This window comes from Zalophus californianus, chromosome 5 (genome assembly GCF_009762305.2).
Source record: "Zalophus californianus isolate mZalCal1 chromosome 5, mZalCal1.pri.v2, whole genome shotgun sequence".
Lineage (NCBI taxonomy): Eukaryota > Metazoa > Chordata > Mammalia > Carnivora > Otariidae > Zalophus > Zalophus californianus.
In genome coordinates this window covers 14,283,159-14,307,553 of record NC_045599.1, presented here as the reverse complement: position 1 = coordinate 14,307,553, position 24,395 = coordinate 14,283,159, and the positions used below count along the sequence as shown (strand labels likewise).

Below are 24,395 nucleotides of genomic sequence, written 5' to 3'. Positions count from 1 at the left end.
TGCGGGGCTCGATCCCAGGACCCTGGGATCATGACCTGAGCTAAAGGCAGACGCTTAGCGACTGAGCCACGCAGGTGCCCCTTAATAGACTTTATTTTTTAGAGAGGTCTTAGATTCACGGCAAAATTGAGTGAAAGGAGAAGAGACCTCCTACATATCCTCTGCCCCCACCTGCTTCCCCCATTATCAGCATCCCCTGCCAGAGTAGTGCATTTGCTAAATTGGATGAACATCATCATAACTTAGTGTCCATAGTTTTACGTTAGGGTTTACTCTTGGAATTGTTTTGCTTTTGGATTACTTTATAATAATATGTATCTCCACTATTATAGTATAATATGGAGGATTTTCACTGTCCTAAAAATTCTCTTTGCTCTGCCTTTCATCCCTCCTTATACCCTAACCTAATCTGCTTTTAAAAAAATAAAAATGACTTGGATTTTAGCTTGTTTTCAGTTACATTTAGTTGGTATTTTAGGATTATGATTCATTCTGACATTTCTTCACTTTGCATTTTCTAGTGAAATTTTGTACCTTTTAAAAGCTCTTCTCCCCCTTGGCATAGTATGCATTTTATTTATTTTAATTGGTTAGATTACAGTTCTAGAAATATGGAGAGTATTTAGGTGTTATTAGTAAAATATAAGCTAATTGATGGGTCTTTATATTTTATTTCATTAAGCTTTGGGGGTTTTACTAGTTTCGTGGGTGAACTTATCTACACTTACGCTTATAATAGCTTTTAAAACTAAAATGCTTTCTTAGATTTGAGTGATCAACAAGTTATAATTATTTGGCCATTTACTTAAAACAGTATTCATTTCTCTAAACATATTATTATAATTGTCATCGCCTAGGGAGTTCCAAAAATTGGTTTTATTCAGGCAGTACAAACTCAATTTAACTTCAGAGCAGAATCTTACTAGTTGTAAATACAAGATTTCTTAAACATGAACAGGATATTCTTTTAAAAGATCCCAAACTGATTTATTATTGCTAGATACTTATTTTATTAGGAGTGTGTTCCTGTGAAGGGAACAGGATTTACAGAGGTACAGTGTATAGAGAAGAGTATATTTGGAGAGCTTGGTGGAAAGGAGGGAGAGGAGAGAGAGCTGGAGAGATTAGTAGTGGTTGCGTTGGGAAGGGCCATGTAAGCTATTTTAAGGAGGTTAAGAGGAATTCAGCATAATGTACTTGCATCCAACAAACCAAGCACTGGAATATTTTTTTATTTGGATCGTTGTCACAAGTGTGACTTCATTAGGTGACTTGTAGCTGTAATAATTTATATTCAATTTTATTAAAAGTTGCAGACTTGTGATTTGGTGGTAAAAGTCTTGACTGGGAAGAGTTGGAACCTCATTCTAGTAAAGATGCTAGGCGTCTTAATTATACTCTTATATCTTCTACAGATACTGCCATGAGCCTGAGGATAGAAACCTGAGAGTTAGAAACCAGTGGCAAATCATTGGTCCTTAGGATAATGGAATAATGTTAAAGCATAGGGTGTTTTTTAATTGAGGGAGGGAAACAGCAGCAAAGGGCATGCACACAGACTGACACAGATAAGCCATGAGACAGAATTTTTTTCTCTCTCCAATGCTTTCTTCTCCCCAAAGTACAAAACTGTAAGGTTTATAATATACCACACTAGTATATTTAGCACTCATTTAATTATGTGCTGACCATGTGCAGGTTACCTACCAGGCCTAGGTATTTTATATGCAAGATTTTATTTATTTCTCATAACAACAATTCTAGAGTTACATTGTTAGCTTTTATTTTTTATTTAAAAACATTTTTTAAAGTTTTTTATTTATTTGCCTAATCTCTGCACCCCATGTGGGACTTGAACTCATGACCCTGAGATCAAGAGTCACAGCTCTGACTGAGCTGGCCAGGTGCCCCTGTATCGTTAGGTATTAAATGATGAGGAGATGCAACATCCAAAAAACAAATAATTAGATTAAAATGGGCAGAGGACCTAAATAGATATTTTTTCACAGAAGACATACAAATGGTCAACGCACACATGAAAAGATGATCACTCATCATCACTCATCATCAGGGAAATACAAGTCAAGAACCACAATGAGACATTACTTTACACCCTTCAGAAGGGCTAGGATCAAAAAGTCAAGAAATAGCAAGTATTGGTGAGGATGTGGAGACAAGGAACCCTCGTGCACTGCTGGTAGGAATGTAAATTGGTGTAGGCACTGTGGAAAACAGTATGGAGGTTCCTCAAAAAATTAATAATAGAAACACCATGTGATCCACTAATTCCACTACTTGATTTTTACCCAAAGGAAATGAAAACACTAATTTGAAAATATATATGCACCCCTGTGTCTATTGCAGCATTATTTACAATTGCCAAGTTTTGGAAATAATCTAAGGGTCTATCTATAGATAAATGGATAGAGGATGTGTGGTGTGTGTATATGTTTATATATATATATATACATATATATATATATATATACGTATATAGCGGAATGTTGTAATATGTTTTTATATATATGTAAAATAGAATATTACTTGACCAAAAAAAGTGTGAGATTTTGCCATTTGCAGCTACATGCATGGCCCTAGAGGCTATAATGGCAAGTGAAATAAATCAGACAGAAAGACAAATACCATATGATGTCACTTAGATGTGGAATCTAAGAAACAGAACAAGTGGATGAAGAGACAAACAGAAAGCCCCAGACTCTTAAATACAGAGAACAAACTGGGGTTGCCAGATGGGAGGTGAGGGGGGAATGGGTGAAATAGGTGAAGGGGGACTAAGAGGTACAAACTTCCAGTTGTAAAATAAATAAGTCATAGGGTTGAGAAGTACAGCATAGAAAATATAGTTGATGATATAATAATGTTGCACAGTGACAGGTGGTGACTACACTTATCACAGTGAGCATGGAGTAGTGTACAGCATTGTTGGATCATTATGTTGTACACCTGAAACCAGTATAACACTGTGAGTTATGCTTCGTTAAAACCAAAAAATAAATGATGAGGAGGTAGAGGTAGCAAGCAAGTAGCGGAGTTGGGTCTGCAGCTCCAGCCCACCTGGCTCCATGTGTGCAGAAGATGCCTTAGGATTTTGTTGGCAGAGTAGATGTAGTTACTAGTTCATGTCAAACCACCAAGGCGGCAAGAGTAGCTCTGATTTTCATTCTATCTATCATCTATCTATCGTCTATCTGTCTGTCTATCTATCTATCTATCTATCTATCTATCATCTATCTATTTTTAAAGTAGGCTCCACACGCGACATGGGGCTTGAACTCACACCCCTCAGATCAGGAGTCTCATGCTGTACCGACTGAGTTGGCCAGGCGCCCTGATTTTCATATTTTTAAAATGGAAGTATGTTTACTTCAAGCTTAGTAACAAGATGCCCGAGCTTTAGTATTCTCTAGCTCCTTTTCTTAAAAAAAAAAGAAAAAAAAAGATGTAATTTACATATAACATTATGTAAGTTTAAGGTATACAGTGTGTGGATTTGATACGTTTATAAAGTGCTGTATGATTAGCACTGGTAGTATTAGCTTTGGTCGCATAACTATCCTATCTTTTTTTCTGGTGAGAAGATTTAAGATCTAGTCTCTTAGAAAATTTGAAGTGTTCCAGGTTTATACCTTTTAACAACATCTAGCTCCTTTGTTCCACATCTTAACTTTTCCTTTTTCTTTAGGTTTGTGTTTTCTGGAGAAACAAATGGTGGGGATAAAATCATGACAGAGGGAAGGAAGGGAAACTGCAAGTGTTTAAGAAGAATGCAAGAGCCACACATTGGCAGCCAACAGATGTTTTGTTTTGAATTAATATTTTACATTTTTTAATTAGTTCTAACAGTTAAAAGTCAAGATGTTTTATATAAAAATGCAGATTTCTGGCTTTTGTGAGAATAGGAAGATGTAGCAGTTCAGGGACCACCTTCTGGAGCAGTAGTTGGTTGAGCTGAGCATTGGTGATGATGTTGGGTTGGGTGTGATCTGTTTAGGGTACCATAGCTCCTAGCTATTCCTGCTTGATTCATTCTTATTAACTTCCTGCCCCTTGTAGGCATTTGCTTTTTGATTCTAGGTCTCATGTACACCATTATGGCTGTCTGCTTAAGCAGCAGGGTAAGTCAGCCTACAAGTATGGTAGGTACAAGTGAAAAATGGTGATTCCGAAGGCAGTTAGTTTAGAATATATTAAGAGTGTTGAATTGGTATCAACCCTTAGGTTTAGAAAACAAACTACTTCGGTAAATTTAAAATCAACTAGATTCTTGATGATGAGTTTTAGAGTAAAAACTTAGATAATTTGAAAATTTAATTCCTTGTTCTTATCAAAAGTATCATATTCCCAAGAGAAAAGTATTAAGTTAATTTGTTCTTTCCTGTTAGTATAGAAAATATGTTTATTCTTTGAAGTAATTCATTTGTAATATATGTGGAAAACTAACTGATTTACAAATTACTGTGCAGGCTAATCTTATGTTCAAAGTTGAGCAAAGATGATATATGTCAAGAGGGAATTTTTTTTCTTAATCTTAATTAAGTCTCTCCAAAGAGGAGTGACCAATTTTAAAAAGCACATTAGAGCTTTCTAAAGGTTTGATTTATTTTCCCCAAGAAAAATAAGAATTATGTCATTAACCTCTGATGGATAGAAGTTTTCTTCAAAGAACATCAAAGCACATTAATTTTTAAAGTACATTTGCCCAAAATTAATAATTCATTTTTCTGTTCGTGCTTATATATAGAGAGAAAATATTCAGAAATAGTCTAGTCTAAAATTTGGTATTATTTAAAAAGGGCTCACAGGTTACAAAGTGTTCTTACGTGTGCATTTTTATTTAATACATGAGAGACAACTTTGTGATTTAAATAGTTATTCCTTTTTATAGACTCTCAGGGTGAGGGGACTAGTAAGAGGCAGACTGCTTTAGCTTTCAAACCTCTGTTACTGCACCACATAATAGAGGATGGTATTGAAGTTAACAGTATGACTACTCTTGTTTTCCTGCTACATGTAATAAATACTTCCAGTGAGATGTTTCTTTGTGGGTTTCGAATCCATAGATTCTTTTCTTTTTCCTTTTCCTTGGCTATTGTTAGTTATTTTGGGATGAGGGCTCTTTAATTCCTGTCTTTTTTAAGGTTGAGCTTTTATTTCTTGAATCCTTTACCTGGCTAAGGTCAACTTCTTATTTCTGTTGGTAAGTCCTCATTTTTCAGTCAGAAAGGTAATTTTTTTTTAAGATTTTATTTATTTATTTGAGAGAGAGAATGAGAGAGAGAGCACATGATAGGGGGGAAGGTCAGAGGGAGAAGCAGACTCTCCGCTGAGCAGGGAGCCCGATGCGGGACTCGATCCCGGGACTCCAGGATCATGACCTGAGCCGAAGGCAGTCGCTTAGCCAGCTGAGCCACCCAGGCGCCCAGAAAGGCAAATTTGAAGACATTACTGATAGGAATTTATTTTGTTTTCTCCTGCTGAGTTTTTTGTTTTTTGCTTGTCTTTTGGTTTTCTCTACTGGAAGCCTCATGGGAAATCTGGGGAAAAAGGCAGCGGTGAAATGAAGAAGTCTTCCAGAGTTACTCAGGAAAAAAAAATGGAAAGATAAAGAGTGAGTCTCAGGACTTTGCAAAGGTTGAGAGGGATTAACCTGTGGGAGAAATATCTGACCTGTTTGTCTATGTAGACATGTTACTTGGCAGGCTGCTCCATGTGCGTCCCTCCTTCCTTCCTTCCTTGCTCCCTACCCTCCTTCCCTCCTTCCTTTCTTTCTTTCATTTTTCTTTAAATTGTGCTAATATATACATAACATAATATTTAAAATTTTAATAGTTATTAACTGTGTAACGCAGCATCATGAAATACATTCATAATGTATAACCATCACTACTATCTATACACCAGACTTTTTCATCATCTTTGGCATTAACTCTGTACCCATTAAAATAATCACTTGCCATCCCCCATCCCCCGCTGCCCAGCCCCTGGTAACTTCTCTTCCACTCTCTATTTCTATGACTTTGCTTATTCCAGATCCTTCATAAAACATACAGTATTTATCCTTCTGTTTCTAACATTTCACTTAGAATAATGTTTTCACATTCCATCCATGTTGTAGCATATCAGAATTTCTTTCCTTTTTAGGGCTGAATTGTATGTATATATCACTTTTGTTTATCCATTATTCATTTTCTTTGCTTATCTATTATCCATTCACTTGTTGATGGACACCTGTGAATAGTGCTGCTATGAACATTGGTACGCCTGTGTCTGTTCTAGTTCCTGTTTTTAATTTTTGTGGGGTGTATTCCTAGGAGTGGAATTTCTGGGTCATATGGTAGTTCTCTGTTTGCCTTTCTGAGGAATTTCCAGACTGTTTTCCAACTCCTTTTCATCAGAGGTCATTAGATTTCTAACATCTGGGTATGCTGATGATATTCCTTTCCTGGAGACTTTCCATGCTTGTATTTCAGGTAAAGAATGGAGTCCAGGCTCCAATGTGGTTTCCAAAGCTTTGTGCGTCTCTTCCTCCACTATGCCCTTCCCATACCCTCTTCTCCAGCTTCCTGGATCTAGTCCCCCAAAACAGGTGCTTTTTATGTTCTGCTTTATGCTTTTGTTCTGTTATTCCCTTTGTATTAAATGCTCTTTCCTTATGCCTGCTGTCTGAGATGCTACTCTGTTTCAGGGTCCAGCTCAAATACTGTCTTTTTTTTACATTTTTAAAATTTTACTGTGTTATGTTAATCACCATATAATCATCATTAGTTTTTGATGCAGTGTTCCATGATTCATTATTTGTGTATAACACCCAGTGCTCCATTCAGTACGTGCCCTCCTTAATACCCATTGCCTGTCTTCTAAGTTAGAATTGTTTGTTCTTTTGACTTCTGTCTGTTTTCTCTGTGGTCCTAGTAGCTTCCTGTGGCTTGGCCTTTTCTTGCTTCTTGTGTCTTTAACCATATATCCTTCATTACTTGTAGACATTTTGTGTTGGAGAATTTAAAAAAATGTTTTGGTTTTCACCTTTTGCTTTTTGGTCGTCTCTTTCAGACTCTGAGGTTTATTTGTTTATCACCAAGTGTTTTAATGCTAGTGCGAGGCCTTCTGGGACTGGGAAAGCTAGGTCGAATTATGTGGTAAAACTTTTCATTGATCATTCAATGCTTATATGGGATCCACAAATGGTGTGCATTTTGGAATTAGAACTGGGTTCAAGCCCCAACTCTCTTTTTTCGAGAAAGCTACTTGACCTCTCTAAGTCTTGCTTTCACGACCTGTAAATTAGAACAGTAATACTACCTGTCTTTGACAGGGTTTTGAGATTGAATAAAGGCATTCAGCATAGTGCCTGTAACTTAAAAGTGTGCAATTAACAATAAATTCTTTCTCCTTATGGGGTGCCTGGTGGCTCAGTCAATTGAGAGTTCAACTCTTGATTTCAGCTCAGGTCCTGATCTCAGACTTCTGAGACTGAGCCATGGGTTGTGCTCTGTGCTCAGCTTGGAGTCTGTTTGAGATTCTCCCTCTCCCTCTGTCCTTCCCCCGGTCATGCGTGCATGTGTGCGTGCATGCATCCTCTCTCATATTATAAATCTTTTTTTTTAAGGTTTTATTTATTTATTTGACAGAGACACAGCGAGAGAGGGAACACAAGCAGGGGGAGTGGGAGAGGGAGAAGCCGGCTTCCCGCCGAGCAGGGAGCCCGATGTGGGGCTTGATCCCAGGACCCTCGGATCATGACCCGAGCCAACGCTCAACGACTGAGCCACCCAGGCGCCCCTCAAATTATAAATCTTAAAAAAATAATTCTTCCTCTTTACCTTTTCCTCTGTTTTCTTTCTTTTTCTTCCTTCTCCTTCCCCCTTTTCCCTTTTCTTCCCCTCTTTTCCTCTTTCTTTTCCTCCTCCATGAAATATCATTATTATTATTTATGAAATCGGTCTGTTTTGCTATTAACTTTTTCCATGTTAGAGTAGTTTTTCTAGATTCAGAGATTAAGGGCAAGTAAATAATTTTACATGTGTTGTGCTGTAGGTCACCGTAAATAAATTGCCTCATGATGGAGATTTTTGTAATCCTGGGGCTTTCAAAAGTATTCATTTTCCAGCTACAAATAAATGTTACATTGATGACAAACACTTTTTTAGGTACATCAAAATCAGTGGCTTATTCCATAGCATTACTATAGTCTCTTAAGTATTTAAGTATTATCAAATTAAACCTTATATTTTCTTTTATATCAAAGAAAATTCTCAGGTCTCTTTTGAGAATTTATACAAAATTATGTATAAATTTATATAAAATTAGGAGGAATACTTCCTTATTGAATCAGCTGTGTAAAAATCTGTATTTTTAAATACAGTTTCTTTTTAATTTTACTACGTTATGTTAATCACCATATAGTACATCATTAGTTTTTGATGTAATGTTCCATGATTCATTGTTTGCGTATAGGGAAAGGAGAGGAAAGAATAAACAAATTGAAAATGTTTCCTAGTAACATGGTCTCTTAATTCTATGCTATTCTTTGTAAAATATCTATAATGAGGACAGCTGGCCCTTGGGACCACTTTGGTGTTTGACTCCTTCCTCGTCAGGATGGACATTCATGCAGTTGCCTTTCCTTGGCTAGTGGATAAGAAACAGAATTCTGTTACACACAGACTTTGAGGCTTTGCTAAATCATGTGGATATTCATTGTTCATTCATTCATTATATGTTCAATATCCAGTTTCCAATAAATGCATAGCTTGGGTTATAGGAAATGATTGAGAGATTGTTTCCTCTAAAATTTGTAGTGAACTGAGTGTGAGAGCAAATATGCCTAAGTAATATTTAAGACAAATTATGAAAGTATAACATAAAAATTTGCAGAGGAAAGAGTGACTCAGTTTGCTACTAAGAAAGATGTTTTGCTATTTTTTGTAAATTTTTATATTTCTATAGAAGAGGAGAAAGTAGAAAGTAAATAATAGGATATCTGAATATAGATGATTACCTTATGATTACTTAAGATTCTCAGTCTTAGTTGATCTGTCACTTTGTCATTGTGTTTTTGTAGGGGTTTTATATAGCTGTTCTATATAGTCATTTCTCTGGACACAAGACTTTGTTGTCCAGGCATTTGGCTCCTCTTGAAGCTTCTTTAATTGTGATAAAATTTACTAAAAATTTTCTTGATTATAGTTTCTGTAGTTGGAACAAGCTTATTTCTAGGCCAGTGATTCCTCAATTATTTTGATTACATATCACAGTTAGTTAAAAAATTTGGATGAAATTCTAGCAGATAGACATATTTATCTATGTTTATTTGTATTTATTATATACTAATGTATGATGTGCCCCATAAAACATAGAACACACACAAAGATTTTAAAGAGGAAGAGGCAATCGTGAAATAAACCATTTAAAAATGTTTTGCTTACTGTGATGGAATCATGCTGCCATTATCCATTATTTTGAGGCATAATACATATGTATGGTGAAGTTCATTGTTAGAGACAGTAAGATGTGAATCCACAGTTCAACTAATCTTTATACTGTTTTTTAAAGTTACTGTTGTAAACTAAAAAAACAGTAGAACAGATTAATGAAACCAGGAGCTGGTTCTTTGAAAAGAATGTATAGTCAAGTGGGAAATATTTCCAGGATGCAAGTGTGGTTCAATATTTGCAAATCAATTAGTGTAATATAGTACATCAATAAGAGAAAGGATAAAACCACATGATCATCTCATTAAATGCAGAAAAAACATGTGACAAAGTACAATATCCATTCATGATAAAACCCCTCAACAAAGTAGGTTTAGAAGGAACATAACTGAACATAACAAAGGCCTTATATGAAAAACCCACAGCTAACATAGTCAATGGGGAAAAACTGAGAGCTTTTCCCGTAAGGTCAGGAACAGGGCAAAGATGTCCATTTTCACAACTGTTAATTCAGCATAATACTGGAAGTCCAAGCCATAGCAATCAGATAAGAGAAAGAAATTAAAGGCATCCACATTGGTGAGGAAGAAGTAAAACTTTCACTCTTTGCAGATGACATGATATCTAAAGACTCCACCAAAAAAACTGCTAGAACTTTCAGTAAAGTCATATGATACAAAAGCAATGTACAAAAATGTTGCATTTCTATACACTAATAATAAAAGAGAAATTAAGAAAACAATCCCATTTACAACTGTATCAAACACTGATGAAAGAAATTGAAGACAACACAAAGAACTGGATTCCATGCTCATGGATTTGAAGCACAAATTTTGTTAAAATGTCTATACTACCCAAAGCAATGTACAGATTTAATGCAATCCCTATCAAAATACCAACAGCATTTTTCACAGAACTAGAACAAACAATTCTAAAATTTGTATGGATCACAAAAGACCCTGAATAGGTAAAGCAATCTTAAAAAAAAAAAAATTGGAGGTATCACAATTCCAGACTTCAGGTTATAATACAAGGCTGTAGTAATCAAAGCAGTATGACCTTGGCATAGAAATAGACACATAGATTAATGGAACAGAATAGAAAACCTAGAAATAAATCAACAATTATTTGGTCAATTAATCTTCAACAAAGGAGGAAGTATATATATTGAGAAAAAAGAGTATCTTCAGCAAATGGTGTTGGGAAAACTGGACAGCTTCATGCAAAAGAATGAAACTGGACCGCTTTCTTATACCACACACAAAAATAAGCTCAAAAAGGGTTAAAAACCTAAATGTGACACCTGAAACCATAAAAAGCCTACAGGAGAGTATAGGCAGTAATTTCTCTGACATTAGCTAATTCAGTATTTGTCTAGATATGTCTCCTGAGGCAAGGGAAATAAAAGGAAAAACTGTTTGGACTACATCAAAATAAAAAGCTCTTGCACAGTGAAGGAAACAGTCAACAAAACTAAAAGGCAACCTATTGAAGGGGAATAAATATTTGCAAATGACATATCTGATTATAGGGTTAGTATCTAAAATATATAAAGAACTGATACAACTCAATACCTAAACAAATAATCCAATTAAAAAATAGGCAGAAGACACGAACAGACATTTCTCCAAAGAAGACCTCCAAATGGCCAACAGACCCATGAAAACATGCTCAACATCACTTATCATCAGGGAAATAAAAATCAAAATTATGAAGCTATATCACCTCATACCTGTGAGAATGACTAAAATAAAAAACACCAGAAACGACATGTATAGGTGAGGATGTGGAGAAAAAGAACTCTCTTACACTGTTGGTGGGAAGGCAAACTGGTGCAGCCCTCAGTATGAGGGTTCCTCAGAAAGTTAAAAATAGTACTACCGTACCATCCAGTAATTGTACTACTAGGTATTTACCCCCCAAATACAAAAACACTAATTTGAAGAGATACCTGTGTTTATTGTGGTATTATCTGCAATAGCGAAGTTATGGAAGCAGCCCAACTGTCCATCAATAGATGAATGGTTAAGGAAGATACATGGGATATTACTCAGCCATAATAAGAATGAAATCTTGCCGTTTGCAACAACATGGGTGGAGCTAGAGAGTATTATGCTAAGCGAAATGTCAGTCAGAGAAAGACAAATACCCTATAATTTCACTCATGTGGAATTTAAGAAACAAAATAAATGAGCAAAGGGAAAAAAGAAGAGAGACAAACCAAGAAACAGACTTAGCTATAGAGAACAAACTGATGGTTACCAGACCGGGGCAGTGCAGGGGTGGGGGAATGGGTGAAATAGGTGAAGGGGATTATAGAGTACGTTTATCATAATGAACAGTGAGTGATGTGTAGAATTGTGGAATCACTCTATTGTACACCTAAAATTAAGATAACACTGTATGTTAACTATAGTGGAATTACAATGAAAAACCTAATTAAAAAATGTTATCGTCATATCAGATTTGATTTCTTAACTCTGATGAAATATTTGAACTAAGAATAGGTCAGAAACAGCTCTGCCATAAACTTACTCATTTGTGATTGTGTAATTAGAACTTCTTCAACAGATTCTTTACAAGGGTACATAGTTTCTTTGTGGGTGCCATTGTTAACACTCCATGTTATGGAATGCCTCTTTTTCTATCAGGATATCACATATCCTCACACATTACCATATGACATATCAGCCCAAGGAGGGAGTGTCATTCCATATAATAAATATTAGTAATGCTTAATTCAAAGTAGAAGTGGTAATGACCCATTGGTTCATTTTACTTAATCCACTTTGGGAATCACTGCTGTAGACATGCCCTCTGGGGCACAGCTTTCTGGAAAGTCTCATCTAAAGATATTCTCTTTATGGAGTTGCTTTCTGTCTTCTAACAGTGATTTTTTTTTTTTTTTTAGTGATTTTTTTTTTTCTTTTTAAGCTTAGCCTTCCTCTACTCCCAGAAGAAGTTATAAAACAAGGTAGTGATAAAAGCAACCTTGGCAAATACGAGAGTATCATTGTTAGATATACTTGAAGTAGTCAGACATGGTAGATATTATCTGTTTTTATTCCCTTTAGGACATGAAAATTTACTTAACATTGTATTTATTATATAACAATTTTATTATAATATATTAATAATGAAGAGCTGTTTCTTCTTTCATTGCTTATATTGAATATGGTTTAAGAAATTTAAAAATTATTTTATAGCTTATTTAAGTTTCTTTAAAATGACAGTAGAGGGCACTGTGGTATTTAGTTTTTCAAAGCCTATTTTAAAATTAGAAATTGTAGGCATTTTTATGTGTAATGCAGTCTGTCTATTCAACTAATCTATAGAAAAGCTATGAAACTCTTTGTTCTTTGCTTTTTCACTCCATTGGGACTGTAAAACTTTTGTTGACTACTAGGAAATTTGAGGTGCACTATTTTTCTGGGTTCTACGTTTGCCTTTGTTTAGTGGATGAAAGAAATCCTTTAAAAATAGTAATTCTTGTAAATCTATTCACTAATTTTTAAAGTTTGCCTATGTGAGACTTACTTGATTAAAATCAGTACTATGAGAAAATAGCTTTTAGTGAATATTATATAAGAATTTAATTAAACTTTTGAAAGATGTTTTTTGTAAGTCCTAGCATCTCTACTTCTATGTCAGATATAATTTTATTTGCCTACAGCCTGTCAGAGATAGCATGCCCAGAGTGACAGATTACCCTTGTATTACAGCATTCACCGAGGAAGCCAGTCAGTCTTAGTCTGACAGGAAACCTACATATTTATTCCTACATCCTTAACGAGAAAAGAAGAAAAGGTTATTTCATAACATTTCCTCAGGGAAATTATTTGAAAATTCCATTTATATTTTAAGACTGTAATTAACCTTAATTGGGTTGTATAGATTTTAAAGAAAATAAATCCCAGTGATGGAAAACAGTATTTGTAATACATTTGCAGTGCATTGTAAATTTTCTCTCTTCAACATTTACAAAGCATTGCCAAGATAGAAGAGAGAAAAATCTCAACTCCTACTTTGGTCATTCTATTATAAATTAGCTGAAAACTACTAGGCATTTATGATTATATTTTTATAACCTTTGCCTACAATTCAGGAGTTATTCTCCAGAACCTACTTGGTGTGTTATCAGTTTTATGAAGGAGGACACCGAAAACCTGTGATGTGCTCAAGATGACATAGCAAGATAATGAATGACCTTGTCAGTGACATATCTTAATAGTTATTAAGCTTATACCCAATTGACCTATACCCAATTGACCAGTTGATATTTCTTCAGGTATTAATATTTGTTCTTCAGATCTACATAAATTCTAGAAGTAGCTTGGTTTTTATTTTATTTATTTTTTAAGATTTTACCTGTTAAGTAATCTCTCTACCCAATATGGGGCTTGAACTCATAACCCGGAGATTAAGAGTTGCATGCTGTACTGAGTCAGCCAGGCATCCTTTGGATTTTTTTTTTTTTTAAGATTTTATTATTTATTTATTTATTTAAGAGAGTGAGAGAGAGTGCATGAATGCTGGGGAGGGGTAGAGGGAGGGGGAGAAGCAGACTGCCCTCTGAGCAGGGAGCCCAATGCGGGACTTGATCCCCAGACCCTGGGATCATGACCTGAGCTGAAGGCAGACGCTTAACTGACTGAGCCACCCTGGCGCCCCAGGCACCCCTTGATTTTTATTTCAAAATGAATGTTTACTATTATAAATAGTTTTGATGTGTAGTTATTTGGTATCTATTTTCCTACCAACTGTAATAGTTCATAGGAAGCAAGGAACTTTTAAAAAATTCCTTCTGGCACAGACAGAACAAATAAGCTCCATGAGGGCAGGAATTTTGTCTGTTTCATTGTCCCAAGTGCCTAATGTCTGGCACATGGTTAGGTGTATAGTAACTATTTGAAGAAAAATTTGTTGAATTTATAAATTATTTAACCCATTATCAATTTGAAATATTTAAACCTTCTGGAGTTAAGTTTGGTTGTAGGGAGACTTTTTTGTTCTTTGGAAGAGGTTTTAGAAGGACAACAGGTACTCTGCTACTTATCCAATGGTTTAGTAAGAGATGGTTTAACCCTTGGACAGCAAGGCACCAGCACAATATGTGCAGATCATGGCGGAGGAGGAAATTATGAGCAAAATTGCCATTAAAGTAACAAATAAGCACAAATTTATGTTTAGCAAGTTATAAAGTAACTTGCTAAACATAAAGTTGATGAATTGGAATGCAAAGTGTTTTAAAGAACTGTAGTTTTATTAGTTTGAGCTAATTGGAATTAGAATTAGGTTAATAAAGGGGACATGCTTTAAAATAAATAGGTAATGATGTTTTATGAGCCTGTCAAGGTAGAAGCCAAAACAATTAGTTTTAGCTTAAATCATAGTTATGGTGTTTACACGTAAAATGCTGTTTTTTTTTTTTTTTCCTTTGATTGGTTTTTATTTATTTATTTTTAAAAAAAAATTTTTTTATTGTTATGTTAATCACCATATATTACATCATTAGTTTTTGGTGCAGTGTTCCATGATTCATTGTTTGTTCATAACACCCAGTGCTCCACGCAGAATGTGCCCTCCTCAATACCCATCACCAGGCTAACCCATCCCCCTACCCCCCTCCCCTCTAGAACCCTCAGTTTGTTTTTCAGAGTCCATCATCTCTCATGGTTCGTCTCCCCCTCTGACATACTCCCCTTTTCTTCCTCTCCTGTTATCTTCTTCTTTTTCTTTTTTCTTAAAATATGTTGCATTATTTGTTTCAGAAGTACAGATCTGTGATTCAACAGTTTTGCACAATTCACAGCGCTCACTGTAGCACATACCCTCCCCAATGTCTATCACCAGCCACCCCATCCCTCCCACCCCCAACCACTCCAGTAACACTCAGTTTCTTTCCTGAGATTAAGAATTCCTCATATCAGTGAGGTCATGTGATACATGTCTTTCTCTGGCTGTTTTTTTTTTTTTTTTTTTTTTTTTAAAGATTTTATTTATTTATTTATTCATGAGAGACAGAGGGAGAGAGAGAGAGAGAGAGAAGCAGAGGGAGAAACAGGCTCCCAAGGAGCAGGGAGCCCGATGCGGGACTCGATCCCAGGACTCTGGGATCATGACCTGAGCCGAAGGCAGATGCTTAACCATCTGAGCCACCCAGGCGCCCTCTCTGGCTGTTTTTTTTAAATAAATATTTTCTTCAGTAAATATTTTTGCCTCTTATGTACTACTGCTTACCAGAATGATCACAAATTACAGCAAAGGGAGATCTGAGATTCTGAATTTCATTTATGATACAAACTAATTGCTCAAGTATTAGAGAGGAAATGAAGGAGAGATCAATATTTGATATGTTAAGAAAATGAAGGGATAGGATAAGAAATTATGTAGGAGGAGGAAGGCATCCCGAGGTGGAGGCAAGAAGGAATGCAAAGGTATTCCTTCAAGTATTCAGTATTTATCGATAGCTTACTGTGCTAGGTGCTGGGGTGAAAAGTGAAAAGGCCAAGTCTTCGCCCTCCTGCAGCTTACATTGTAGGGAAGGAGGGCCACCTCCAGATAATGCCAATAGTAACAAAATGCCTCTCTCTTACTAATTAGGTTGAATATTCTTTTTCTACTGCAATTTTACATTTTTAAAAATAACAGCTGTATTAAGATACGATTCACATACCAATTCATTCTTTTAAGGTATACAAGTCAGAGGTTTTTGTTATATTAGCTGAGTTGTGCAAACATCACCACTCTCACAAAGGTTTTAGCAGGTTTCTCTTTGAAGGTCTCTTTTCCAGATCTTTCTCTGAAGCAGCCTTCTTCTTTTGGTATCACATCCTGCTTGTTAGGCTGCACTAATTACCAGCTGATTGTCCTATCATTTCCATACAGTGCCCTGGCTATAAATTTCTCAATAGTCTGATCCAGGGGCAGGGGCGGTTTTTGAGGCCACTCTGAGGTTTGCTCTGACGGCAGGTGTGCTCTTCTTGGTTCTTTCTGATGATCTAGCTGGTTTATCATATAGCTTGCTGGTCTTCATTAAGAGGAATTATTATCCGGGTGCTGGTCTTCATTAAGAGGAATTATTATCCGGCTCAGTTGGTTAAGCGTCTGCCTTCGGCTCAGGTCGTGATCCCAGGGTCCTGGCATGGGGCCCCGCATCGGGCTCCCTGCTCAGCGGGGATCCTGCTTCTCCCTCTGCCTGCCGTTCCCCCTGCTTGTGCATGCTCTCTCTCTCTCTCTCTCTGTCAAATAAATAAATAAAATATATTTTTTTAAAAAACGGGGGGAGTCATTATCTTTGAGAGCACCCTTGGGCTTGAACTTGCTCACGCTCTGTTTCAAATGGATTTAGTTCTTTTGGGAAGAGCTTCAGAGATCTCTTTTCTTACAGTCTGCCTCTCTTGGGCAAACTCTCCTAGCCACTGTTCTGGGCACAGGGCTGCTTCTGGTGTAGAACTTATGTCCTGTGAGCAAACTAGGTTGACTGCTCTTGGAGCTCCAGCGTCACCAGCCAGCCTCCTGCACGGTGGTCAAGCTTCTGTTTTATAGGTGGAGACTGTGTAGAGGAAGGCCACCTCTGCTCTCTTGGTCACTCTCACCAGGAATGTAGCCTCTTCTGCTTGGAGTTGGAGGGGATGAGAAATGCTGGTGGCCTGTCTTTTTTGTGACATACAGGGTAAGCCTTGATTAAGAGCTGAGAGGGAGCTCACCTACCAGGAGTGGAGTTTGTCATCTTGAGCCAGAGCAAAGTAGGAAATTGGTTATGGCTCAGATGTCACAAACTGTCCCAGTACCAAGTTTTAGTAGATTTTCTTGAATAATGTTTCTTCCTTTGAATATGCCCCTAGGACAGTTTCCAGAGACTTTCTTCAGTGATTGGTTTTGTTTGTTTGTTTTAAACTTTTAATTTTCATTCTAGTTAGTTAACATTCAGTATTATATTAGTTTTAAGTGTATGATACAGTGATTCAAGAATTCCATACATCACTTGGTGCTCATTCATGCTCATCCTAAGTGCTCTCTTTAATCCCCATCACCTATTTCCCCATTCCCCCCACTCACCCTCCCCTCTGGCAACCATCAGTTTGTCCTCTATAGTTAGGTCTGTTTCTTGGTATGCCTCTCTCTCTCTTTTTCCCCCTTTTTTTGTTTCTTAAATTCCACATAATAGTGAAATCATATGGTATTTGTCTTTCTCTCTCTGACTTATTTTGTTTAGCATTATACTCTCTAGCTCCGTCCATGTTGTTGCAAATGGCAAGATTTCATTCTTTTTACTGCTGAGTAATATTCCACTGTATATATATACCACTGCTTCTTTATCCATTCATCAGTCCATGGACACTTGGGCTGCTTTCATGATTTGGCTATTGTAAATGATGCTGCTATAAACATAGGGATGCATGTATCCCTATGAAGTAAGTGTTCTTGTATTCTTTGGGAAACTACCCAGTAGTGAAATTGCTGGATCCTAGGGTAGCTCTATTTTTCAGTGATTGTTTTTTAAAATAGCTTTTGTCAGCTTTGCTTATTTCACTGGACTCTGGGTCTGTGAAGCACTTTCCCTGTCATCCTGGAAGTGGAACTCTCCAAACTGGTTAATACTAAATCTTCCTACAGTTCAAAGATGTGTTCCCAGGAAGGAAACTGATTCCAGGTAACTGATTTTTTTTTTTCTCCCTTTTTGAATGGCAGTTTTGGTCGGACATGAAAACCAGAGCTACCAAAATCTAGAGCAGTTCTTTGCACTATCTCAAATATCATACTGAGGACTTTTATAATCACTATATGTGTGATGAACTAAAGATATTATTTTCAGGGTTCATTTTACATAGTGGTTTTCTGCCCACAAAAATTTGCAGCATCTCCTCAGCTTGTTTACTTGACTGGATTTTGCAGTTCTTTAACTTTCCTGATATGTGGATGTTTCCTTTATGGGGTGTTTGATTTTTTTTTTTTTTGCATTCTTTCATAGCCTGTCATACAATTTACAGACATTTAAGGTGATATCCTTTTTTAAAAAATATATATTTTTAAACCAACATGGGGCTTGAACTCATGACTCTGAGATCAAGAGTTGCAGGCTCTACTGACTGAGCCAGTCAGGCACCTGGTGATACTCATTTTCATTCTGAATTTTTAAATTGGTTTCATCTGTTATTAAATTACATTTTATAAAAGAAGTTTACTGACATCTGATTGTGCATTTCAGTCATATAGAGTTTCATATAAAAAATCAGAATCTTAAAATTTTAGAATTTGAATGTACTTCATCCTCTTCATCTTTCTACTCAGTGAGTAATCTTTTTTTTTCTTCTAGTCGCAGCCCTTGATCTCTTTGTCAGTATATATAGTTCCATCAACCACTCTCTGCTCCTCTCTGTATTTACTTGTGTTTACTCTTCTCCTGACCCCTGAAAGATGTTCTCCATCCCTATTAATCTGCTTGCATTCCTGAGAGGGAATACATTGTAGGGCAGAGTAATCATACTGAATCATTTCAGACATCACTGGAAAGGGAGTATATTGGTTTTCCTTGGGTTAACCATCTATTCTAGGTTCCATGGTGGAGAGGGGAGATAGGATCACGTTGTACAATATATTTCTACTTCTCAGATATCATTTAGATAATTTTTTCAGCAGGAACATAGATTTGACAGTTTCTTACAGAATGAGGTGATAGATGCAAGTGAACCAATTTCCTCACACTCTCTGCTTTATTAATGTAATCATTTCTTACCTCAGGCTATAACTCTACATAAGTTAAACTGAGGAAGGAGTTGATAGCAGTCAGTTTTGTAGTAGTAACAGTATGCTGTTGGGAATTCCCTTTAATGTAACATTCATTTGTGTACTGTTGTAATGGCATGTAACATCTGCCTGTAATAGTGATCTGTCATGAAAATTTACTCCCATGATATCTGGCTGCTTGATGAATTTCATATTATAAACACACATATCAAATATGGGATTTAATGGTGGAAGATCCATGTATATTTCCATATTACATTTGTAAAGACACACAAGGAACTGGTCATTGGTTGCCCCTAGGGAAGAGAATCCCCTAGTTTGGAGGACTGAGATGGAAATATATACTTTATTCCATTTGAATTTTGTAATGAGTCATAAGTGTTACTGAAACAATAGTAAAGCACTAAAAAGTAAGTACAACAAAAACGAAATGAACAATAACAAAAGGGAAAATAAATGGATAAGACAGACATTCTGTGGATACAATTTTAGCTAAATATAATCTGGTGGCCCTTTGGGTTTCTTTTTACACTAGTAAGCTCTTTGTGTTGATTGATTGGCAAGTTTGATTAGAACTCTCTTCTAGGTGGTAATTATAGTCTTATATTTTATCATATTGTTCCTTCCAATATCAGATGATTTAGAAGAGTTGCCAGGTTTCTCTTTGATATTGGATCTATTTTTGATTTGGAATGCCAGTTAGTAGATAGAAGTGTTGCTTCGTGAATAAAAAGACCATGATGGTGGCTTATGAGTATTCTTCACTAATGATAACTAAGACAGGATTTTTTGAGGTACTTTGACCTATATAGATGGTATGGAATTTACTTGAATCCTTTTCCAAATGCTCATTTCCTTTTTTAAAATTATTTTTTTATTTATTTACTTGTCAGAGAGAGAGAGAGAGAGCACAAGCAGGGGGAGCAGCAGGCAGAGGGAGAAGCAGGCTCCCCAGTGAGCAGGGAGCCCAATGCGGGACCCGATCCCAGGACCCCGGGATCATGACCTGAGCCGAAGGCAGGTGCTTAACCAACTGAGCCACCCAGGCGTTCCTCCAGATTCTCATTTCTAAAGTCTAATTGATTAAATTCATTCTTGGTGTTTCATTTTAAAAGAATGCAGCTTCAGCAAATCTCTTTACATAAAGAAGAGGGATTACGTTCAAGTTTTAGGTTATTGTTATATCACCGTATTTTAAACATTTACAGGTTTTTTTTTTTTCTGCCCTTTAGCCGGCCTCAGAAAGTATGTTTGTGTCCATTTCTACCATTGCATCCTCTGCACATCTCTACTCATTTGTACATAATTCAGCATCCAGCAGAGGTAAGATTTTGTAAAATACATACTTTATTTTATTAGTATGTAAGAGGAAACACACTGATGAACATACTCATACCTTCCAGCTCTTTAACATTTCTGAAAATAAATTGATGATAAATGCTTTGTTTTTGGGAAAAAAGTTTCTTTTATGTTTTATAGTATCGTGTCATATGCTTTAGAGACATAAAAATTGTTATTTCATAAAAACGGTCATTGAATAGTATAGAAATTTAGAACAACAATTTTGTGTGAAGAAAAAATGAAATTTTGTGAGTGAAGAACGAAGAAAATCATTGCTTTTTAAATTTTGATCATAGGTTATATTTCTTAATGTTTCTTGTTAAAGTAGAAGTAACTGTCAGTATTTTAGTGTTATAAAAAGAATGTATAAAATAAAGTTTTATTCCTTTAATGAATAGAGCAAATATATAGAACTGTAATAGAGCATACCGGTTTGATGACTCCCCCTAAAAAGTGATTGAAGACCATTTAGATAGGATTTAGGAGGAGGCTTTGGGAAAAGATGATTTGGTGGAGTAGATGATATGGAGGTGATATGATGGAGCATTTTAAAGAGGAGGTATAAGTATCTAGAAAAGTACTTAAAACAGTTATCTCAAAAGCTTCAGAATAAAATAAAATAGTTATCTCAAAAGTAACAAAAATATCTATAAGGAAGAAATGTTCTGTGAAACCGTGTGGCCTTCGTTTGTGAACAGTGTTAATGTAGCCATAGTGATATAAGCACTGTTTATTGATTTAATTAAAAATATGAGAAGATGTGATGGTAAGGAGTGATGGAAGAAAGGTAAATCCTCATTTATTATAAGAGGCTGTGGTTATATAGTGCATTAGTTAAGAGTAAGGGCTCTGGAGCTAGATTGCTTGAATTCGAAGCCTTAATAGCTCTGTTAACTATAACCCTGGGCAAGTTAATTAACCTCTCTGTGCTTTAGTTTCATCATTAGGAAAATGGATATGATAAAAGATACACTTCTTCACTGGTTTATTGTGAGTGGTAAATGAATCTGTCTCTCTCCCTCTCTGTCCATCTGTCTATAATGTACTTAGAATCATGTACATTAGAGTCAGCTATGATGATGATGATAAATGGTAGTTTGTAAATAATATTTAAAATCGATGAATCAAGAACTAGTAAGACACACATGTTTTATACAAATATGGAGATAACCACTAGAAGAAATAGCTGAAAAAATTAAAGTGATTGGCTTTCGGAAGTGGTAGTGGGGAGTGTTTCTGGGAACATTGTAAATCTTTTGGCACTGCACTATTTAATTTGACATATATACGTATGTGGGTAGAAGTGGGAGAGTAGTTTAAGTAGTATGTGTCATAGCCCCATAGCTCTAGTAAGGAGGGAAGAAAGCAGTAGAACATACTGGGCAGTGTCTCAAACCTCTCACTTCACCTCTCCTCATCCCATTCGTGGTAGGAGCTGCTCCGGATTGGTTTCAGGCTCCTCACAGCTCTGGCTTGCTACATGTTCTTTTTAGTTGCAAATCCCAACAAATTCTGACTCTCCTATTTCGTTTTCCAACTTTAGGTAGATGAATTTAACTACTCTCGGCGTTTCTAGATTTACCTTGTCATATTATTTTAATCAACACTTCAGAGACCTAGGACAAAAGAGGTTAACACAAAAATGTCCCCGAAGGGTGTATTTGTGTGTGTGTGTTGAATACTGTTACTACCATACTTTTTGTTTCTGTTATAAACATAAGTTTATAATGTAATATAATTATAAACTTATTTTTCATTACTTTAGTAAATTCATATGAAACATCACTCTTCTGTGTATTAATATGCTGTGTGTATTAATGTGCTATAGTGGTCACATTATTTGCTCTGAGGATATATATATATATAAGCAATGTTATATAAACTAATAGAGGTAACAGGGGTCTTTATGTAGGTGAACTGCTTAGAGAGGGCTCCTGGCACTGATTAGATCAGGCTTAACATTTCCAGTCAGGCCAGTAGAGAAGAGCCAGACGATGACTGATCACTAGACGAAAATAACCGAGCAGAGGCAGGCTCCGGCAAAACAGCAACTCAGCTGGGTATACTAGCATAAAGGATGGAATAGTTGTGGTTTACAGAGTTGGAAAAAAACACTGATGATAGTTGGTGGAGTTTACAGCAATGGTCACCAGATTTCTCTGCTCTAAGGTTATTATATTTTTCTCTTTCCATATTATTGTTTGGAAGTAAGCCGTAAATCGAGCCCACATTCAGATGGGTAGGAGACATTAAGCTCCACCTCCTGGAGTACTGAGTACTTAACGTTTACTACTTGGAATTCTTCTATAAGGAAGATTTATCTCTTCTCTCCTATTTATTTTGTATTTTAGGTCATAATCCAAATACTTTGCTACTTACTTTGTTTCTCAAATTGTACCATTTTGGTCATGGGGCGCTCTTTAAGATTGGCTTCTCTGTCACTTTGATGTGCCCCATGACCTTGTTTTTTTCAGCACTTCCTTCTTTTCTGGACATAAAGATTTAGGCAATCGTCTTCAAGTTGACATACTATAAAATGTAATTACTACAGAAATAAAATTTGTCAGAATAAATGATTCAATTTAGTTAAATACAGATTTCATTTTTCATAATCTTAACCATTATTTAAGTTAATGTTATCTTCTTATTTGATCAGTAAACCTCTAAACACACTCAAGTAGAATGAAAATGTGCACTTGTTTAATACTGATAAATCAGAAAAACTATAGCTCTTTTTATTAAACTGTGGTCTGTAATAAACGTCTTGTGAAAGTTATATATCATGTAATGATTCAGATGTTCATCATGAAAGTTTTAAATGTGTGTTTGTCTAAGCGAAAACCTATGTTTTAATTAATTTTTTAATTAAAGGAAAACAAAGTGCTGCGGACAGTTCCCCTATTAACAGCATGCCTCCCCCAGGACAAGTGTAAAGTCAAGATTGGTCGTCGCTTCAGTGAAGAAAGGTAAATTACCTTTTAGGGCAATTGAGAATAAGTCTTATCTACACAGATCTTTAAAAAATGGTTTCCTTCACCTTATCCATCAGACCCAGACATGGTACATTGGAAGAGGTAAAAAAAAATTGTTTTGCCTTCTTTTTCAAAATAATACAAGACAAATCAAAACATGAACAAAAATACCCTCAGAAAACACAGGCCAAAATGTAATAAACAGAGGGATTATCTCAATTCTATAGGAATGTATGTTGAGCCTAAAAGGCATGTACTTACTCTTTCATTTTTGTTAAAACTGCCTTCAAGATGGTAGAGTACTTGTATTAGATTTAGTTGTGTTTTTTCTTCTTTCTTTTTTTAAATTAACAATTATATATGCTATACATTTATGTAAATGAACACATATTTATCCAATTCTAGCTCATTAAGGCTTTCCTAAGGCACAGTGACTAGTACTATATTTAGTATTCTTGTTATAGGAACATCACATTTTTTTAAAGGCTAGAATGCCTTCTCCTGTCATACTTAAAATACTCTTTTTGATGATACCCAGTATTTTATAGGTAGCAGCCCATTAGTTGATAACCTCACTGACAGTTCTGTAATGTTCTTGGATCTTATTTCATACTCTAGTACATGACCCATTATCATAAATACATATTATATACTAGTGTATATTTAAATTTTTCTACAAGTCTTTTCTTATCTTTGAAGCATATTTTTTTGCTTTCCTGCCCATTCACAAAGCCTTCACTAATTATTTTGTCTTACCTGCACAGTTAAGTATATTTTTAGATGCAAAATTTAATTTCTTTTGAAAATACAGAGATTTCTTTTTCAGTCCACTTATGAAAATGCTAAGTAAGGCTAGTAATAGCTCCAAGCCCAGGGAATT

The 24,395-nt window shown here is 35.8% G+C and overlaps 1 protein-coding gene across 4 annotated transcripts in view; it reads left to right on the top strand.

Annotated features, from left to right (window-relative positions):
- DTWD2 (DTW domain containing 2) overlaps nucleotides 1-24,395 on the top strand; it is a 107,130-nt gene that overhangs the window by 2,887 nt on the left and 79,848 nt on the right. For all 4 annotated transcript variants that reach the window (XM_027605923.2, XM_027605922.2, XM_027605926.2 and 1 more), the window contains exons 2-3: nucleotides 20,435-20,525; nucleotides 23,415-23,509. In XM_027605923.2, the coding sequence (XP_027461724.1) occupies nucleotides 20,435-20,525; nucleotides 23,415-23,509 (186 nt within the window). The remainder of the gene's footprint in view (nucleotides 1-20,434; nucleotides 20,526-23,414; nucleotides 23,510-24,395) is intronic.